Below are 20,086 nucleotides of genomic sequence, written 5' to 3' on the forward strand. Positions count from 1 at the left end.
GGAAATGATGGTGCAGAGAACCTGGGGCTGGTTCACTTACATAACGCAAATAATTTGTTACTTAGAAATGCCCTGTGATTAAGAAAACGGGGAGGTGAACCTAACAATCTCTTTTTAAAGTAATGCTTTTGAATATCCAGATTGGTCCATACCGGTCAGATAAATGCGGACAGATGGGGCCGAGGGTCCCAACCTGTGGGGCCGGGTAAGGGCCAGCGCTCGCTTGGCACCAAAAGGAGTCCCTGGACAGGTGTGCAAGGCCACCTTCTCAGCTAACGCCCTGCTGAGACCAGACACGCACACACACAACAAACACACCTCAGTCACCCTGAAAAGTCAGCTGGGCGGGAAAAGAAAGCCGCTTGGAAGAAACGAAGGTGGGGAGAGTCTGCCCGGATGGCGCATTCTGTGACGTGTTCACTCGTGTGCTGGCGTTCTGCTGGCCCAGACCAAGCCGCGGCTCCACAGCACCCCCTCCAATCTCGCTCTGCTTAGAACTGTGGGCAGGCCAGCACTCCAACACCGTCTGAACTTCCTAGCACACAGCGCCTTTCTTCTAGCCATTCAGAGGTTTCAAGCGCTGACAATCCAAGTCCATCCCAGCATGCGTGAAACCTGCAGTTTATAACACGTGATGTGGTCTGTGGCCTGAATATCCGGTCTGCAGGCTTACAGTCAGAGGAGAGCCCCGCGTGAACGGGACTGCAGGGCTGCGCCTGGGTAGTCGGGGGTACAAGAGAGACACGAGTGAGGACACCTGCTTGGAAGTGGAATCACACTTGTTTAAACACAGGAAGCTTACAGACACTGCACCGCAGCGCTCAACACTCACCCGGGGACGCGCAGCTGCGCGGTCACCGGGGCGCCAGCTTAGGGCTGAGTCAGCCAGGCCCGAGTGACATCTGCAAACCCGGGGGCGTGAGGTTCAATGACTCCCACAGGGTTTAGATGACGTCATGGGTTCTCTTCCTGGCAACAGCAGGTGGGGTGACTCAGACCATCCTCCCACTGAGAACACCTAGAAAGGCCGTGTGTGCGTGTGTGTGTGTGTGTGTGTGTGTGTGTGTGTGTGTGTGTGTGCGCGTGTGCGCAAGTTTACTAAAGGCACTGGAAGGCTGGTAAGGCTGTGGGGAATTATGGAGCCAAAACCTGAGAGAGGGAAGCCTAACGCTTGAGCTGCCATCTGGGGCTACGTTCCTCCCGGGGGCATCTGGCAAATTCCAGACAAGCCTGAGCTGAGTGTGGCCGACTCACAGGGCTGGACAACGAGCAGCGAGAGCCTGCCAAGGACAGGGGGTGCTGGTAAGACGCCCTAGGCTTGGAGCTGGGCACGGAGGGTGAACTGGAAATGACTCAGACCTCACAGCCTCAGATCACCCCACATCTCTGTACAGTTTCCATTTCCAACTTGCAACAGGCAATCAAACACAGCCGGGCATTTAGAATAACCACAAATGGAATACAATCTATAATAATTTTGAATCACTATGTTGTGGACCTGAAACTAACACAATATTTCAATTATACCTTAAAGAAAAAAATCCCCAAACCCAGGCATTTACACGTTTGAAACCAAGAAAAGAGGCCGGACACAAGAGCCAGGTGACAGCGGTCACAGACACCGACTCCGCAGTGACTTGACTTAATATCCTCATGGAGTCAACGGACAGGACGGAAAATCCCGGCAGAGAGTGGGAACCTGTAAAACAAACTGGAAATTCTAGAACCTCAGGAACTCCGAAGCACAGTAAGAACTCAATAAACAAGCAGACCAGACAACGCTGAAGAGACAACAGAACCTGGGTCAGAAAGAGATGCTCAAAGTTAAACATAAAGAGACAAAATGCTGAGACGTAAGAAAAGACGTCTAAGAAGCAGTGGGTATTGTGAAGAGACCTAAGGTGCGCATATGGGCGTCCCAAAAAGAGAGAGCGGGGAAACGGAGCGGAGGCGACAGTCAAAGACACGATGGCGGTGGATTTTCTGCAGCCGATCGACGGCATCAAGGCACCGTGACTGGGTGAGCTCGGCTGTCGTAACAAAACGCCGCAGACTGGGTGGACTAGCCAACTGAAATCTGCTTTCTCACAGTTCTGGAGACCAGAAGCCCATGATCCAGGTGCCAGCGTGGTCAGGTCCTGGTGAGGACGCTCTTCCGGACACGCGGACGGCCGCCCTCCCTGGTCCACAGACAGCGCCTCTTCCCCTTCTTGCAAGGGCACCCACCCCATCACGGGCCCCGCCCGCATGCCCTCCTCTCACCCATGACTTTCATCTCCTAAAGGCCCCGTCTCCAAACACCATCTCACCGGGAGCTGGGTCTTCCACATATGAACTTAGGGGGCATAATCCAGTTTGCAGCACTCAGGTTCAAGAGATGCTGTACCACAGAGTAGGACAAATATAGAGAAAGCCCCCAGAAGCAAAGCAAAGGGAAACTGCCAAAACCTAAGACAAAGAGAACTTCTTAAATACAGTCAGAGGAAAAAGTGCATATAACTTTTAAGGGAACATGTATTAGGAAGGGTCTGCCCAGGAAACAGAAACCATGCCGGTAAATTAAAGAGAAAATGTCGTATTAAATATTTCAACTACAAATTGGAGATTAACTAACTACTAAGAAGGACAGAGAATTCTAAAGAAGGCAGGAGTGCTGTCTGCAGGAAGCAGACGCTACCTCGTGGGCTCAGGAGCGTAACCCAAAGAAGGAGCAAATGTGGATGAGGCCCCAGCCAAGGCTAAGGTTTAGATCTTGCTGGAGAGACTGTGGCTGCGTCCCACCGGACTGCAGAGATCGTCACCCCTCAGAACACAGGTGCTTAAGTCCTTAATAAAATATTAGTAAGTCAAATCCGGCAGTGTATCAAAGGGCAACGCACCATGATTAAGTGGGATTTATCACAGGAATGCAAGGTTTGCTTAAATCAACATTTGAATATATGAGTTTCTTCTGTACAGCCCAGGGAACTATATGCAATATCTTACAGTAATCTACCATGAAAAAGAATACGAAAAGGGATGTATGCACAGACACATATGACTGAGACATGATGCTGTACACCAGAAATTGACACACTGTAAACCGACTATACTTCAGTAAAAAATTAACACTTGAACGTCAATAATGTAATGCAACTTATTAAGAGATTAAAGGAGAAAAATCAATCTTCCCAATAAAGGCAGAAAAAGCATTTGACAAATTTCAACACTTGTTCATTAATAAAAACTCTCAGGAAACTAGGTAAAGAAGGAAACGCCCTCAGTCTGACAAAGGACGTCTGTGAAATAACCACAGCTCACATTACATCTGCTGAAAGGAGATAAAATGTCTTCCCCTTGATCCTTAATTAGGGTCACGGCTTGGATGCCCAGGTTCATCACTTCTATTTAACTCTGCAGTGGAGTCACCAGCCAGTGCAATAAAGCAAGAAAAATAAATTAGAGACACAAAGATTAGAAAGGAAGGAGTGAAACTGTATTTATTTGCAGATGACATAATTATACACACAGTGGATCCTAAGGAATCTATAAAACGGTTGTCAGAATAACTGAACTCATCACAATTAGAAAAATGAGGTTATTATACAAAAATCAGATGCATTTCTATATGTTATCATTGAACAACTTAAAAAGTGAAATTAGGAGGATGGGTATGGCTCAGTGGCAGAGCGTGTGCTTAGCGCGCACAAGGTCCTGGATTCAATCCCTAGCACCTCCATTAAAATAAATAAATTAATACATAAATAAATAAACCTAATTGCCCCTCTTCCCCCAAAACCAAACCAAACAACAACAAAAATAAACAAACTTAAAACCTGAAATCAATTTAACAAACTATTTGCAAGAGATACACAGTTAAAACTGCGACGTGTCAAGACAACTACGTCAGCATGCGACCCTGATCACAGAGGGTGGACCCACCTGCACTGTGCAAACATCAGCGCAAACATCTGAATTAGACTGAGGACTCCAAGAACCGGAAGAGGGGAAGAGGGAGCACAGACAGGTGAAAACACAAGCACTGCAGGCAGAAAGGCCGGGTGTGGCTCTGGGGCTTCTGCCCGCTGCTCCTTCATGCTCGGCCCCTTCATCTAGGAGGCGCCCATAAGAACTCGCTCTTGGTTAAACTACGTGAGACGACGTGGCGGGAGGCACTCGGGCAGAGGCACACTCGGCTCTGATAACAGACAGACTCTCAGGACAGGACGGCGAGGAGGGTGTTCAACAGCGACCATGACACAGGCCTGCAGCCTCCACCTCCCGGCCGTGCCTCACATTCCAGAAACTAAATGTGACAGCCAGCACCCGGGGAGGAAGGTCTGGCCCAGCAGCGCCACGTGGTGGGCGTTCGCGGCCCCCCAGGCACGTGCACGGGTGCACTGCCGACTGTTAAGCTCCTCTCTGGACACCAGCCCTGATCTCACTGGCCAGACTCTGAACAGAGGCCCAAGGACCCCGCCCTTGCGCGGTGACCGGCAAGCACCTGTCTCTGCTTCCACGTCGTGAGACGCACCCCTGCGGAACCGCCCTGCACAGCTCCGAGCACTCCTGCCCGCAGATAACCTCACTTGACGCTGCTTTTGTCACAGCCAGAGAGGCCGGAGGTCATCTGCTGAATTCATAGGGTTAAAATAAGAAGTAAACAAGGACGAAGTCCTGCTGAGGTAGAGTCTGAAAGACTTAAGTCACTGGGGAGACACACCCCACTGCGGGATCAGAAGCCCCAGTGTTGTGGAGACGAGAGTTCTCCTCAGACCGATCACACATCAGTGCAGCCACAGCACAAACCCCGGCAGGCTCGCTGCAAGCTGATGAGCTGACTCCAGAACTCACACGGAAATAAACGCAAGGAGCAAGAAGAGCCCAACCACCCTGAAAGGGAGCAGACGCACGACAAAGCCGCAGCGACGGGGACGGGGTGGCCCTGGCACAGCGCGGGCAGTGCTCACGGTGCCGGCACAGGCGGGAGGGCCACGCTGTCGCAGTCCAAGCGGCTTCTGCCAAAGGCACGAGGTAACTCAGCGTGAACGTCCTTCCACGCCGGAGAGGGAACGCCGCACATCCCTACGGACAGAAATGGCCCTCGACTCCCTGCACGCCATGAATAAAAGTGCCCTTGAAGCAGATCATAAACTTAAACATAAAAGGTAAAATCAAAAAAAAAAAAAAAAAACTTTAGGGAAAAATAGGAGAAAATCGTCACAACGCTGGGGAAGGCACAGATTTCTTAGGTGGGACACAAAGTATAAATCACAGAAAAAAGACTATTAGATCAGGTTTTATCCGAATGAAAAACCCCTGGTCTTTAGGAGACTGTTGTGAAAATGAAAACAAAAGTCAGGCTGACCAAAAACGTTCACAAGACATAGGTCTGCAGACGACTTATATCCGAAATACGTAAAGGGCTCTTGAAGACAAACAACAAAATTAAAGAGCTGCCAAGAGACACGGAAGTGTATTTTATTAAAGGATATAAATTACCGGCCAGCAGCGCGTGAGGAAAGAGCTGCCCGACACCATGAGGCAAACGCAGGGGAAGGCCCAGGCCGCAGCACTGCCCCCGGGACGGCCGGCTCAGAGGGCCGGGGCGCCAAGGGCCGGCGCGGGCGGCGCATCCGGCCCAGCCGCGCGCCGCTCGGAGCAGGGGCGGGAAGTTTCTGATCGAGGTAAGCACACACTGGCCTACACCCCGGCCCTTCCATGCTTCAGACACAAAAGAACACATCACCGCCTTCTGTTTACCGCGAGCTCTAGAAAAGGCAAGGCTAACGTGTCACTGCGAAGAGCAGGTCAGCGGCTGCCCGCCTGGGGGGAGGTGCGAGGGGCCTTCCAGGATGCACTGCGGGTGTGACGGCGCCTCCGTGTACACACCTGCCACGACGCACCAACCTCTGCACTTAAAGTGAGTTCGTTTCATTTAATGTAAATGACATTTCAACCACGTCGATTTAAAGTGTACAAATAAATGAAAGAAATTACAGCATCTTCAAAGAATAAAAGCAGAATTTTTCACTGGCAAACCTGCACTAAAGGGAATAAAGAAAGAAGACCGTGGGGCGGAAGCTGAGAGTCAGGAAAGCGAGAAAGACAGCAGAGACTCAGGCATGAGGGTGAACATGAGTGAACATGACTCTCAAAACGCTAACAACGTTTCTGGACATGACGCCGCACGGAGCGACGAAACAGACGACACGTCACGTAGAACTCACCGCACATGCGCAAGGAGGTCAGTGAAGTCAAGTGCCCCACGGCCCTTGCCCGTCTGGGAGGCGGTAAGAGCACTGATTTCCGTTGGGCTCTGATGAGCCGGGGGCACCGCAACTGGCCTGAGGGCCAGATCCAGCCAGCAGCCTGCTTTTGGTGTGGCCGGCCAGCTAACAGCGAGCTTCATCATTTTAGAGGATTGTAACAAAAGATAGAGAAGAATAAACAACAGAGATTGGATGTGGCTCACAAGGGCTAACGTGTGCACTGCCCGGCCTTCAACAGAAAACACCAGCAGCCCACGGCTCTGGGGCGGCCGCTCGCGCGCAGGGGAACACTCGGCGGGAAGCCAAAAGCAGGCACAACTGCTGTCAGTCCAGAGATGGCAGGTGAAGGAGGAGGAGGACTGGGAGGCAAGGAAAAGAAGTGGGGGAGAACAAGAGGCAAACGGGGTGGCAGGTTCAAACGCAAATGTGCCAACTGCTGCACTGAACACAAAAAGGCCACATACTTCAATCAAAGTCAACAATTTTCAGTCTGGATTTATAAACAGAGCAAAAGTCAATTATGTCCTGCTAAAAAGAGATGCACGCCAAGTACATACAAAGTGACAGAAACACACATCAACCTCCTTAAATAAACATATAATTATATATATATATATATATATATATATATATATATATATATATATACACACACACACACACACACATAAAATTACACACACACACATATGAAAAAGACACACGCTACAAACACTAACAGAGGACAGCTGTCCGGCCACACCACCACCCCACGAAGTGGACTCTACAGCAAAGGTGTTAAAGAGACGGAGTGACATTTCTTGGTGACGGGAGGTTCGCTTCGCTTCACCAGCAGGGGACTCAGTCGTGGTGGATCCGCCTTCTGCAGTTCTGAAGGCAGAGCAGGCGGTCAAAAGGCGCACGGGCGTTCAATTTTACAAAGTAAAATGGCACTAAATCATCAAACTTACTTCTTGAACAAGACAAGGCTGCAAGCTGAGCTGTATGTACCAGCAACACTGATGGGAGACGCGGCGGGTTACAGGAACCCGTGAGGTGGCCTAGGCAGACGGCAGCACGGGGGCTCGGGAAGACGGGAGAAGCTCTCACGCACCGCGGGACGGACAGGTCAGTCGTCCCGGCCTGTGTGTGATCTGGCCTGGATTTACGTGAACGGGAGCAGCCCGTCTCGTGGCCTGTTTACTGCATCGCACGTCTGCTTTGACCACAGAAGAGAAGAGCGCTTTATCAGAAGGAAGGCCGCGTGAACACAAAGATAGCCACCCCACGCCGGCCTCCTTCAGAGCGGAGCCCCTCCTCCCACGCCCAGGTCCCACCGACTCGCTGTGCACGCGCTCCTCTGCCTCTTGAAACCCTGAAGCGAGGTGCCCCTGTCAAGTCTGGCGTCTGTTCTCTGTCCTGACAAGATACAAAACCGTGCGGGGAACCAGCCTTCCCGGAGCAGCTCCTCGGCCTCCGAGGGGTGGCCTCCCGGGCCGTTGTCCTCAGCTTGGCTTGAATGAGAGCCTCTTCTCTTCCTTATTAGAGGCTGTTTATTGACTGTTCCCGTTGACAGCGACTACCTACAGGGAAAGATGGCTGACGTATTAACAGCAAACCCAAGGCTGCACCGGTAGGGGCTGGTGTGTCCAGGTCCTCGGGAACAGAAGAGGCTTTCAGGCATGTTGATCACAACGCCTGGGGAGAAACGCACCTTGCACGGTGACCTGACATACACACATACACGGTCACCTGTAAATACACACGTTCAAGGAACAGGACCACAGAGCATTCATGTCACTAGGAAAGCAGTATTTTCTATCCTTTTCTTTCTTCCTTTTTTTTGTTTTAATGCAAGGCTATGACCCACCAAACTGATTTCAGAGCCATGAATAAACCATGATCTGCTGTTTAAAAACACTGACTTAAATGAAGCTCTTGCTAACTTCTCCTGGAGGATGTTGGCTCAGGGTTATCAAAACGGCCTGACGGGGAACAGCACTTGCGAGACGACACAGATTGGAAAATCGCGCAGTTCTCCCTCTCAGACCCCACACAGGCAGCACGTGTCCTGACGGTTTTAAACATCCGCGCTGAGCCTCTGAACCGAATGGCTGGTGTGTGCGGCTGTGCCCTCCCATGTCTCTCCTCCTGCGCCCGACAGCTCCCACAGAGCAGAAACCTGCATCTTTAGCCATGAAGCAAATGCACAAAAGATGTATCTTAAAATTACGAGTGAGAAGGAGTGATGATTTCCGAGGCTCACGGGGGAGCACCTCCCTTCTCCCGTGGCTGGGACAGGCGATAAAGCACCACCCGCCCGGGGCCTGCTGGCCGGCACCCGCCCCTCCGGAGGCTGCAAACGCATCAGAGGGACAGGGGCTCAAAGGGAGGAAGGGAGCCGTTTCCCACCTGCTTACCAGCTCGTCTGTGGCGCAAGGAAAACAGACCCTTTTGTTAAACAGTACAGAAATAAATCTGAGCCGGCTTTCCTGTCTCAGGCGGTTCCTGAAAACCCGATACTCTGCTTCCTAGTGTCAAAAGTCATCTTCAGGCAGACCCCTTCGCAAGAGTCGAGGCCTGGGGCCAAGCAGCGCCTCCTCCAGGCGGAGTTCTCTGGAAAGCCCTAAAAAGCCCGTACTATTCAGAAAAGGCAGCTTCTAAACGGAGGGGAGGAGAAGAACCCAGTCGAGCCCCCGGGAGCCCTTCCCGCTTGAGAGGCTGTTCTGTAGATGCCTCTTCCTGGGCGTGCTGGGGCCCCTCACTGGCAGCTCCTCTGCAGTCTGGTCTAAAGGCGGCGGGAGGAGGGGCGAGCGTGGCTTCCTCCGCGGCGGACCTGGACGGACACCTCCAGGTGTTGGAGAGAGGCGGATCCCAGGCTTCCTGGTCCGCGACGGGACTGGGATCCGGGCTCCCTCCACTCCTTGTGCTGAGCGGGACAGCCAGCAGCCCTGCTGGGAATTCTGTCTCTCCGTGTCATCAGCCCAGCACCAGGCACACACGCGGCCGGCACGGAAGGGTACACGTCTCCACACACCCACGCAGCAGCCCGGTGACTGGAACTGGAACAACTAGCTCCATCTCCAGTTGAGGTTCTGACCACGCTCCAGGGCACCTTGGTGTCCCTGTGACGCAGCGAGCCGAGCCACACCCCGAGAGGCCACTGTGACCCCACTAAGCGCTCCTGCTCTCAACACTGGACCTACGGCGTCCTTCCTGGGGCCGCGCCCGCGGTACAACCACACTTGTGGCCGACTGTCTGGGCGGCTCCGGGGGGCCGCTTTCCCCACCGCGCCAGGCTGGCTCCTTTGGGCCAGGGGGGCCTCGGTTCAAGGGTCCCCTTCCAGACAGGCCTTCCCTGCTGCTCAGAGAAGTACCAGTCCTGTGTCACGGCCCCACCAGCACACTTCAGAGCATCATATATTTTAATGTACAGTTCCATGTTTCCTTCTGATGTTGGGACCGTAAGGTCAGTGGGAGGGTGTCTTGTTACCGCCCAGAGCCTCGGACAGAGACCGGCCAGTCCAAGACAGGAATGCTGGATCCTGGATGCAGAAAGCTCAGAACCTCAGGAGCCCCCTCAAACGTGGGCATCGAGCGGCAGGTCTGGGGACCACTTCCACGTCGAGTTCAGCTAGACCTCGGACAAGCTGTCAGAGAAGGGTCACCGAGAAGCAGACAGACGGGGGGGAAGCGCCCAATTCAACAGGGACGGGGGGACGAGGCGCCAGTTCAGGCTTATCTCAGTGTCACCGACCTCTGTGAAAGCGTCCCCAGGGCACCAGCCACCCTCAGCGACATGTCGCCACCAAGAAGGCCAACCCAAGAGTGACGGGTGGGCCCATGCCGAGCCCCTGCCTCCCGGATCCCACCACCCATCAGAGACGCGCAGACGGGTTCCTCTGGGGCTCTGGGGACACGATGGCACCAGGAGAGGACACGAATGTGGGGAGGCTGACAACCCGTGTGGCGCTGCACAGGCCTGGACGTGGTCCCGCGGTGAAGGACACGGAAGCTCTCTGGCTCCCAGGGCGGCTCACCCACAGCTCCCTCCCCGACGGAGCCTCCTTCCCGCTGGCTGGAGAGGACGGACCTGGGAGACCGCACTGGGCGGGCGCACCTGACCGCGCGGGATGGGAGCGCGAGGCCCTGGGCGACCCGAGGCCAGCTGGCTGAGGATGCTCTGGGCCAGGGAGGACCTGCTCTGGTCTCAGCACAGCCCTCCGCCACAGGCCCGCCAGGCACGCACGTTCCCTGTGCTGCGCCGTCTCGTGGGGTTTTTTTCCCATTTCATTTCTAAATTAGCTTCCCGTGAATCATTACTCATCAGTGATGGGCAGGCGCTAATGAATCACTGACTTTCACCTTCAACCAGCCGATACAATGTATTCCTGTCGGTAAGAAGTGTGCTGCTTGCATCAAGCCTGGAATCCTTTGACAGTTTTCCTTCCCAACATAACACATGTGCACAATTCCGACTTGACAGCGGAGTAAATTCTCATTACGGCTACCGAGACCAGAGTGGTAAGCACGGCCGCGGCAGCCCCGAGCCCCTCGGCCCCTTCCTCCGTGCCCACCTCTGCCCCGGTGTCCCCAGCTGTGGCGGGGGGGTGGGTAACCCTGGGCAAGGCTGAGGGAGGCCCGGGCGAGCCTTAGCCAGCCCCCGGACGTGGCAGGTGCTCGGAGAACGTCACCTGCTGATTTTCTCCCTCACTCTGCACCAGGCGGCCGCGGACGCCCCCATATTCTCAGGCAACAGTTCTTGCACGTCCTTCCACTCGAGCCGTACCCGCAGGACTCACATAAGACCAGCACTCTTAAGATGGAGACCAGAGCTAAGTTAACAAAATGCTCGAGGTTTCCAAGCAGAAATCAACCCCCAATCCAGACCCAGCTCCAGCCACCGCTCCCGGACCCAAGGGGCTAAGCTGCTCTTCGAGGTTCCGACGAAGCAGGATGTGGCAACTCGTTTTATTCAAGACACCAGGTTGTTAGCTGTTTAAAATACGCTGTTTACACAATAGATGTTAATTATGAATAATTTTTGGGTGCGCTCTGCGCCTCCAGTGATCAGAATACTAACCAGCAGCCTCGTGGAACAGGTTCCACGTCTCTTGGACTCCCCGGAGCTTTCTGAACACCCCGATGTTCCTAGCACTTTGTTTCAGGGCTGAAAAATGTCCCTTAATTTCCAAGCACGGATCGCACCGCCAGTCTCTCAGAGGGCTCGGGAGGTAATGCGCCCTGCCGTGGCAACGCGCCCTTCCTCAGGCTGCCGGCTCGCCGAGATAATTAGAAACCGGGGGGTGCTCAGAGAAGGTTCACTGCAATTTACTTCCAGACACAGCAGCTTAATTAGAAAACAAATTCCTTCCCAGCTTTAAAGGCTGCTAAGTAACCGCCACACACCCCCAGTGCCTCCTCCCGCGTCTGGTGCTCAGGCTCTGACCCACACGTTCTGCAGATCTGATGAGGTGGCCGAGGCTGGGAAGGGGTTAATCCCTGACATCCGGGAACCCCGTGCAGCAACAGCTGCTTGAGACAAACCACATTCATCACAGAACTTGTGTGAAAACTTCCACCAATTTCTCTGGTGATGGCGAAGAGGAGGGTGAGGACCCCCTGGAGCTGGAGTTCGGGCTGCGTAGGGGCAGCGAAAGAAGGTGACGGAAGACAGCTGGAAAGGCAGGTCGTGGAGGTGACGCCTGGAGCCCCCACAAGCCCCCATACCTGATGCTCCGGGCCCCTCGGCTCCTGGGGGCCCCTCAGACGGGTCGTCTGCCGTGCAGCCTGAGCTCAGGCCGACAGTAACCTCTGGCTCCCGGGACGGAGCCCTTTCCTGCCTGCACCGCAGGAAGGGAGCTAGTGGCCGGGCCCAGCTTTCAGAGACCGATCTCTGGGCCTCAGGGCCTCTGGGCCAGGGAGGTGACACCCCCTTGGCCATAGGCACAGGGGTGACAAGGTCGCTGTGGCATTCTGCATAGGGCCAGGCCGGACCCGCACAGACCAAGACCATCAGGGCGGATGCAAGCGGGGTGAAGGATGCGGGGGCGGCACGTGGGAGCCCACTAGGCCGTGGCTTCTGCAGACCAGCCAGGAGACCCCCGGGGAGACGGGGGTGTCCCTCCCTCACTCCGCTCCTGTCGGAACCCCAGGCCACCTGGCACAGCGGGAAGACGCGCACACGCCCGGCAAACGTCCACCTTCTCTTCTGCCTCCATCCCTGGGCTTCGACGCTTGACTCCTCTCACATCCAGAGGAAAGGATTTCAACTTGTACCTGAACCAAAACACAACACGACACAAGAGGCGCCTGGGTCTGAGTCTGGACGGTGGCTTCCTGCTCTGTGGCTGTGGGCAAGTCACTTCACCTCCTAAAGGCTCAGCTTGCTTGGTGGTGCCGCCGGCAAGGATGGGGTGAGCCTCCGTGCAAGACACGCTGGCACCGAAGCCCCCGCAACGTCTCACTGGACGCCCCCCGCCCCTCCTCAGGTGTGTCCAGGCCACGTCCCGAAGGCGGGCGGCGCTGGTGCAGAGGAGGGGCATCCAGTGGACAAAGGGCACCTGGTGGAGAACGGCTGGCCCAGATGACGGCACTGCCCACAACGCGGAGGGGACTGGTGAGACAGCCTGGTCAGCCCACCTGGGGCAGCAGTGCATCGCGGAGCACGGCGTGGACTCCCCAGCAAAGATCCGCCCCGCACGAGTGACACGCTTCACCGACGTGCAGGTCGGCAACACAGTGAGCCGCAGCGCAGAGGGGACCCCACGGAGAGACAGAGCACAGCCCCGGAGGGGCAGAAGCTGAGAGCCCGCTGCAGCCAAGAGCTGCGTCTTCTGACCAGACCTCCCCAGAAGACGGTTACGAAACAGGTGAGAGCACCGAGACGTCTCCCCCGGGAAGGCGCTCCGTGCGCGGCAGGCATGGCAGCCGGGGGCCTGCTGCGTGCGGGCGTGCTGCGGTCCTGCCCAGCCTCGGAGCCGCAAAACCAGATCTGCTTCTTGCAAACTTTTATTACAGACCGTTAGCACAGCTGGGGAAAAAGATCTAAAAATTAAAAACACAACGGAACAGCATTTTCTTTTAAAGGGAAAAACGGAGGTGAAGGACTTGCACGTCCTCAGAAGCAGGTCTCCGGAGGGCCGGGAGACACCCACCCGGATCTCGCCTCTGCACAGCCTTAAGTACGCAGTCCGCCCTGGCAGGAAAGCCAGACGCTGCTCAACCCCGCACGCCCGCTGACCTGGGTGGCCACGGGGCGCCGCCTGCAGGAAGCGCGATGCGTGTGCGTCCCAGGTGAGTGGGCTTCAGGGAGCAATGGCTCAGACCCAGACCAGCGTGTCCTGAAGAGTGACCTGCGGCGAGGACTCGAGGGTTGCAAGGTGACTTGTTCCTACTCTTTTGGTCACACCGTCACACCTCACACTCCACCAAAGTCTGGAGGGTAAAGTGGGTTCATTTCGGATATCATCACAGTGCCAATTAACCTGCACAATGAGCTTTTCTAAAATGAAACCTCTCTGGAGAGGCCATTACCGCTTTTTAAACTGCGCAGCTGGACGTGCGCATATAATTTTCCCTAAGTGGCATGGCGGCATTCACCTGAGGGTGGGCGGGGTCAGTGTACCAAAGACACTCTGCCCCCTCAGTCTTCATCGGAAACCTAAATGGCTTCAGAAGTGCACAGTGGTATCGCCCACTATCCAGGCTGCAGCTTGGGGAAAGCGTTACGGGAATAGAGCACCGGGGGTGGGGGTGGGGGTGGGGGGTGGGCTGGCGCCCAGAGCCGGCAGCACCACACGCTCCTCAGACGCGGGGCGCGGGGCGTGTCCCACGAGCGTAGCTCCTGAGGGGGACACGAGGACTCCAGCCACGGCTGTCGCAGTCCGTGGTCTTCCCCCCACACCCCCTCCTCAGCCTGATCCCCACTCAGAATGTTATCTTTTTTTTTTAATTGAAGTACAGTTACAACGTGTCAATTTCTGGTGCACAGGCGGCATCAGGACGTACTCTGACGTTGCCGGCTACTAATTACGTTCTCCTTTTTAAATTAACACACAGACGCCCCGTTTGTCAGCATTTCACCAGCATTTCGCGGGCACGGGAGTGGGGTGGGGGGGCGGGGACGGAGAATAGAGGACCCTGTGAACCAGCCCTCGGAAGCCCAAGTGTGGGCTCACCAGCTGAGCTGGGAAGGCCACTCAGTGCCGGGGGGCGGGTGGTCAACACCGAGCGTTTCCAGGAGCACTGGTGGCCACGACGTCTGAGGGCCCGGCTCAGGGAAGTAGTGCTCCACGAAGAGCGCTAAAACCTTACCGTGTGAGGTGCCCGCTTCTGCTGTTCAGCTGTCACTAACGGGTAGGCGCAGCGAGAGTGACGGCTTCCTCCCCGTAGGAAGCGCCCCCCGCGTCCTGGCGGGTCCCCCCGCCCCCGCCCCCAGGCCCAGGGGTCCCTGCTGCGCCTCCTGCTGTCCTTGTGACCCCCCCTTACAGGGCGTCTTCCCCGCATCACACATGCGTCTCACCCGAAGTCGGGCCGCGGTGAGTTGGCTTTTCTGGGCACGCGGCGCTGCGACGTCAGCCCGGTAGCTGCGACCACCGCTGCGCTCAGGGGCGGGGCTTCCCGCCACCCCCCGCCCCTCCAGGGGCTCTCGGAGCGGCTCTCCCGAACTCCGCTCTCCTGTTCTCCCCACACTCCCGTCTCTTCCCGGAGGTCACACGAACGGAGCCAGACCAGGTCCCCTTTCACCCCACGCAGGACTTCTGGGAGCCCGTGAGGCTGTGGCCCGGCCGCCCTCACTTCTTCCTGGTGTGGTGCCCCCTGTTCACGCTTTCGCCCCCGAAGGACACGCTGGTTAAGCTTTGGGTGGTGATGAGCACAGCTACTACCAACCACCCCTGTACGGACTCTGAACCCAGCCTCCACTCCTCTGCGAGGAGTCCCGGGAGCAGGCCCACGGGCGAAGGCGTTTAAAGTGCCCAGAGACCGCACCCCTGTCCGCGGAGGCCGCACCGTTTGGCCTCCGCACAGCACCGCGGGGAGGCCTGGCTGTCCCACGTCCGCACGGCCCCTCGTACCATCAGCCTTTCTTGTTTCGGTCCCTCTGCTGTCCTGCTGTGGTTTAATTTGCGTTTCCCGAACAGTCAGTGATGGGGAGCATCTTGTGTGCTTGTTGGCCATTGTTAAATTCTCTTTGGTAAAGTGTTTCTCCACGTCTTACGTTCATTTTTAAGTTGAGTTGGTTTTTTTCCTCTTATTTTTGGGTTTGGAGATATCTTCATGAATTCTGGACGCACATTCTTTGTCACCTATGTGATCTGCAAATATCTTTCCCAAGTCTGTGGCTTGTCTTTTCTCTCTTGTAGCAGTGTCTTCCAGAGAGTAAACATTTTAAATTTTGATGAAGTCCAATTTACCAATTTCTTCTTTTGAGGATTGTGCTTAGGGTGTCAAGTTGCTGTGCACATTTTAAATCTGAGACAGTGACAGGACAGGAGCCACCGTCCAGACACCAAAGTCGTAAAGGGAGGGCCTGCGTGTGGGAGGGACCGCAGGGACACGTCCAGAGACCTGGCTGCCAGGCTGTGGGTGGGAACTGAATGCCAGGTTCCTCTTCAGTAAAATGGGGGTTAACTAAATTTAAAAACAATTTTTTTAATTATGCAATTTTTAAGAGCTCTTTTTAGTCTAGAGAACTCAGAACATGTGACACTGTCTGTCTAGGCCCCTGTGGCTCATCAGACAGGAGCAGAGCTCAATTGGGGACGGTTACTACTGCGCTGAGTGACCAGGAGGGGCCAGGCCAGACGGAGGCGGAGCCGGGACCCCGCCCAGCATGTGAGACGGGGTGCGGGAGGGCCAGGCAACCGAGCCCGCTCCCAAGAGCTCTGGAGACACCCACAGTCACCGGCGGTCACCTCGGTGACGAACAGGATGTCCTCCAGACCGAAACCTTGTCGGGGAACGAGCCAGACAAGCCAGGCGACCGGGCAGATCAAGCGTTCTCTCGTTTCAGACTCCTCTCTGCATGGCGCTTCTTGACGGCTGCACTGTGTGTTTAGCACCCTCTGGTCCCAGCCCTCCTGGAGGTGAGGGGGGTCGTGCGGGTGTGGCCGGGCCAAGGGCACACGTGGAGGCCAGTTAAAGTGCACACTCAGCGCCCGAGCGCAGTGACCCACGGGCACGGGCCGCCTGACGTAGACAGGAGGGGGCACGGCCAGCAACGCACACTCCCTGCCGTTACCAGATCGCACCAGCTCTCCCCAATTTGGAGAAAATCAGCAGGTACTTGTGCCCAATAAACAGTTGTGAGAAGAAGGAAGAGGCAGCTCTCCACCGCTGCGCCTCACACCACTGGGGGGGCGCGGAGGTCCCGACGGCGCCCTCCCCGACCCCTGTGAGTGGGACACACTGGTCTGCAGTTCCCGCTCTGGCCGAGCCGGCGCAACCGGTTCCGATCACAGCTCTACTGCGGGCTCCAAGCCCAACCCCACGGCCCCACCAGGCGGGCAGCACCGCTGTGTCAGTGCACCCCCCACCCCGGCCCCGCCCGGCCTTGGCGGCGCTGCCCTTCCGGCAATGGCGCCTAGGGCTCCTTGCTCGCGGGGCAGTGGAAACCGAGACGCACTGGGAGCAGAGGGACCACGGGCCTGCTCATCTCCCTGCTGGCACCAGCCGGGGCCCATTACCTCCTCCTCCTCACCACAGCCCGTCCTGCTTCCTGAAGTGAACCGGTGCCATGGCCAGTCACACGGTTTCCTTAGACGTTCATCCAAAATTTAATAGGTGAAATTATACTCAATCAATTGCTTGCAGGTGTCCTAACTATATTTTGTTGATTCCTTCTTTTAACTGTATTTGTACTTATATTTTTACAAGTCTAAGTTCTCATAAAAAAATTAAACACGATGGAAAAAATTAGTCCCTTCACACTGTGCCTCCCCGATTCTTGCTCCAAATTCCACTCTCCTGCCCAGAGTGCAATGCAAATTCTCACTTCACGCCTCGAGACATGCACACAGTCACACGGTGTGGTCAGCACCCTCCTCGTATCTGCCACGTGACGAGCGGTCCCCATGGGAAAGTGGGGCACTGAGTCCACGGTGCCCTGTGGTGCCTGTTCAGGCCAACATTCTTGTATGTTTCCTCTGATCTGTGGGCAAGTCGTTTTCCAGGAGAGTAACCTAGAAGCTTGCTTCTCCTACCCGATTTAAGTAAATTCAGGCCTTAGCTGTTTTAGCATGTGATTTTGTATACCAAGACTTAGAGAACATCTATCTTGCACGTCAGTTCTAGAGAAAGTGGGGTTCAGCGCAGAAGCGTTAGGAACCACTTCAGTGAATCAGGATGAGTGAAATGGACATGGAAACAAATAAACAAAAAAAACAGGTCAAGTTTAGGATCTGCAATATGCAGAGACTTACCTTCATGTGCAGAGACCTCCGCGTGCAGAGACCTCTACGTGCAGCGATCTCTACGTGCGGTGATTTATGTGCAGAGATCTCTACGTGCAGTGATCTCTATGCACAGAGATCTCTACATGCAGTGATCTCTATGTGCGGGGACCAACCTGCACATGACTGGTCTCTGTGTGCAGGGATTTCTATGTGCAGAGATCTCTACCTGCAGGGATTTCTACGTGCAGAGATCTCTACCTGCAGAGATCTCTACGCGCAGTGATCTACGTGCAGAGATCTCTACGTGCAGTAATCTCTACGTGCAGAGATCTCTACGTGCAGTGATCTACGTGCAGAGATCTCTACGCGCAGTGATCTCTACGTGCAGAGATCTCTACGCACAGTGATCTCTACGTGCAGTGATCTCTACGCACAGTGATCTCTACGTGCAGTGATCTCTACCTGCAGAGATCTCTACGCGCAGTGATCTACCTGCAGAGATCTCTATGTGCAGTGATCTACGTGCAGTGATCTCTATGTGCGGGGACCGACCTGCACATGACTGGTCTCCGTGTGCAGGGATCTGTATGCTTTGCTTTGGCTCAGTGTCGGGAGTATTTATAAATGTTCAAAACAGTTCAGCTTTTCTTCCTTTCCTTTTAACGTGGCTCCGCACTCAGCTGTGTCCCATGCTACGCACTGACATAACAATCACAAGCGTGACCTCAATCCGAGAACAAAAGAACACCCCACATGAAAGGAAACATCTTGAGCTGATAGGTACTTCTGAGAATCAAGAGTGAAAATGGGAGACTTCCCATCACACCGGAGGCCACAACAGCTTAAGAACCTGACTTACTTTTCTATCAGATCCAGCGTGACTCCAGGCACCAGACTGACGCATTTCTGCATGCAAAACCTGCAGAGAGAGAAAGGAGAGTGAGTCACAGCAGTGGGATATTGGACGGAAACGCAACAGTCCCACAGGAAAATCAGAGAGTGGAAGGTGGGGACGGGGACTGTTACGCTGAAGAAGTAAACCCAGATTTTTTTTTCCATCAGCGTTTAGGCTTAGGAAGAAAATCTCCCTGAACCTGTCCAGGGGCAGGAACATGAGAGCGGCGGCGGGAGGAGAGGAACACGCCGGGGGGCCAGCGGGGCAGACCCTGGGCCCGGGGCAGGGCGGGGGGGCGGGGGGACTCCACAGGAGAAGTGTCCACCCGGATGATGAACAGACAGCACTTTTCTGTTTTCCTTCTTGAGGAAGCAAGCTGGAGAGAGTGATGCAAGAATCAATGAGCCACCTCCAGGCACATAGAGAAAATCTGTGAGCGCAAAGAGAAACGAATTCAATGGTAGCATTTTAATGATCATAAAGTCACAGGAGTCAGAGCTGTGAGACTCAGTCCTCTCTGCAGAGCCCTCCTTCCTGCAGGGCTGGCGGCCTCCTGGAGCCCTGAGCGGTGGTCGGGCTCCACCTAACGTGTGGGCACTGACAGAAGGTCCGGAACCATCTTCCCTTCTTCCTGCAGGGGGGTTGGCAGCTGGCAGGGCAGAATCAATGGGGGCGCTGGGTGAACAGGCAATTTAGTATTTGTCGTGGGAGAAATGGAAAACATTTAACTCGCCTGCTTTAAAAATTCAGAACAAATAACCCCCAGTAAAACAGCAGCATCAGGCTCGCAACAAATACACCTGTGAAATGTGTTTCTGCGTCACTAGCTGGACGGGAGGCGTGGGGGAGGGCTGGGGAGGGCTGGGGAGGGCTGCGGGCTCAGGGAGGGGCCGAGGACAAGGTCCGGCGCACTCAGGAGACAGGAGAGAAAGACAAGGCGGCAGAGAGACCTAGAGGCCAGGGGACAATGGACCTGGCTGTGAAGATGGAGCCTGGTGGGACACCGGCTCCCAACCCGCAGCCTCCGTGTGGGGACCCGCGCGCCCCGCCGGCCAGCGCTCCCCGTCCACAGAGCAGAAGCGGCAGAAGTCAGGGCCACAGCTGCCCGACAGGCCGCAGCCCTCCCAGGTGCAGGCGGCGGGCTGCCCGGACGCCCCGCCCATCAATCGTCCAACACCCCCTTCTGCTTACTCCGCACCAGCCGCGGCCGCCCCCCGCCCCCGCGCGGCTCCGACAGCGGCTGCACGTGGCTCAGGGTCCCCAGCGGACAGCCACGGTCCGCAGGAAGCGCATTTTCCACTCCAATTTGGAGCCCTGTGCAGACAGGGCTGCTCCGTTGTCTTTTCCTCAGCGGCACACTTACTGCCTGGACCGCTGTCTTCGTGATGACAGAATAGCCTGTACCTGACTAATCCCCTTGTCAACAACAGTAACAGAAACGCAGAAAACGAGCCCGGAGCAAGCAAACAGACACGGCGAAAGGGAAGGGAAGGGCGCTCTGGGCAAGATCCGCCCTAACCGGCTTTCCCACACGTGCTCCCCCACTCCCACGGCGCGGGGCACAG

The 20,086-nt window shown here is 55.5% G+C and overlaps 1 protein-coding gene across 6 annotated transcripts in view; it reads right to left on the bottom strand.

Annotated features, from left to right (window-relative positions):
• Positions 1-20,086, bottom strand: part of RPTOR (regulatory associated protein of MTOR complex 1) — a 235,351-nt gene that overhangs the window by 80,087 nt on the left and 135,178 nt on the right. For all 6 annotated transcript variants that reach the window (XM_031469283.2, XM_064495402.1, XM_064495406.1 and 3 more), the window contains one exon: positions 18,486-18,545. In XM_031469283.2, the coding sequence (XP_031325143.2) occupies positions 18,486-18,545 (60 nt within the window). The remainder of the gene's footprint in view (positions 1-18,485; positions 18,546-20,086) is intronic.

This window comes from Camelus dromedarius, chromosome 16 (assembly GCF_036321535.1).
Source record: "Camelus dromedarius isolate mCamDro1 chromosome 16, mCamDro1.pat, whole genome shotgun sequence".
NCBI classification, from domain to species: Eukaryota; Metazoa; Chordata; class Mammalia; order Artiodactyla; family Camelidae; genus Camelus; species Camelus dromedarius.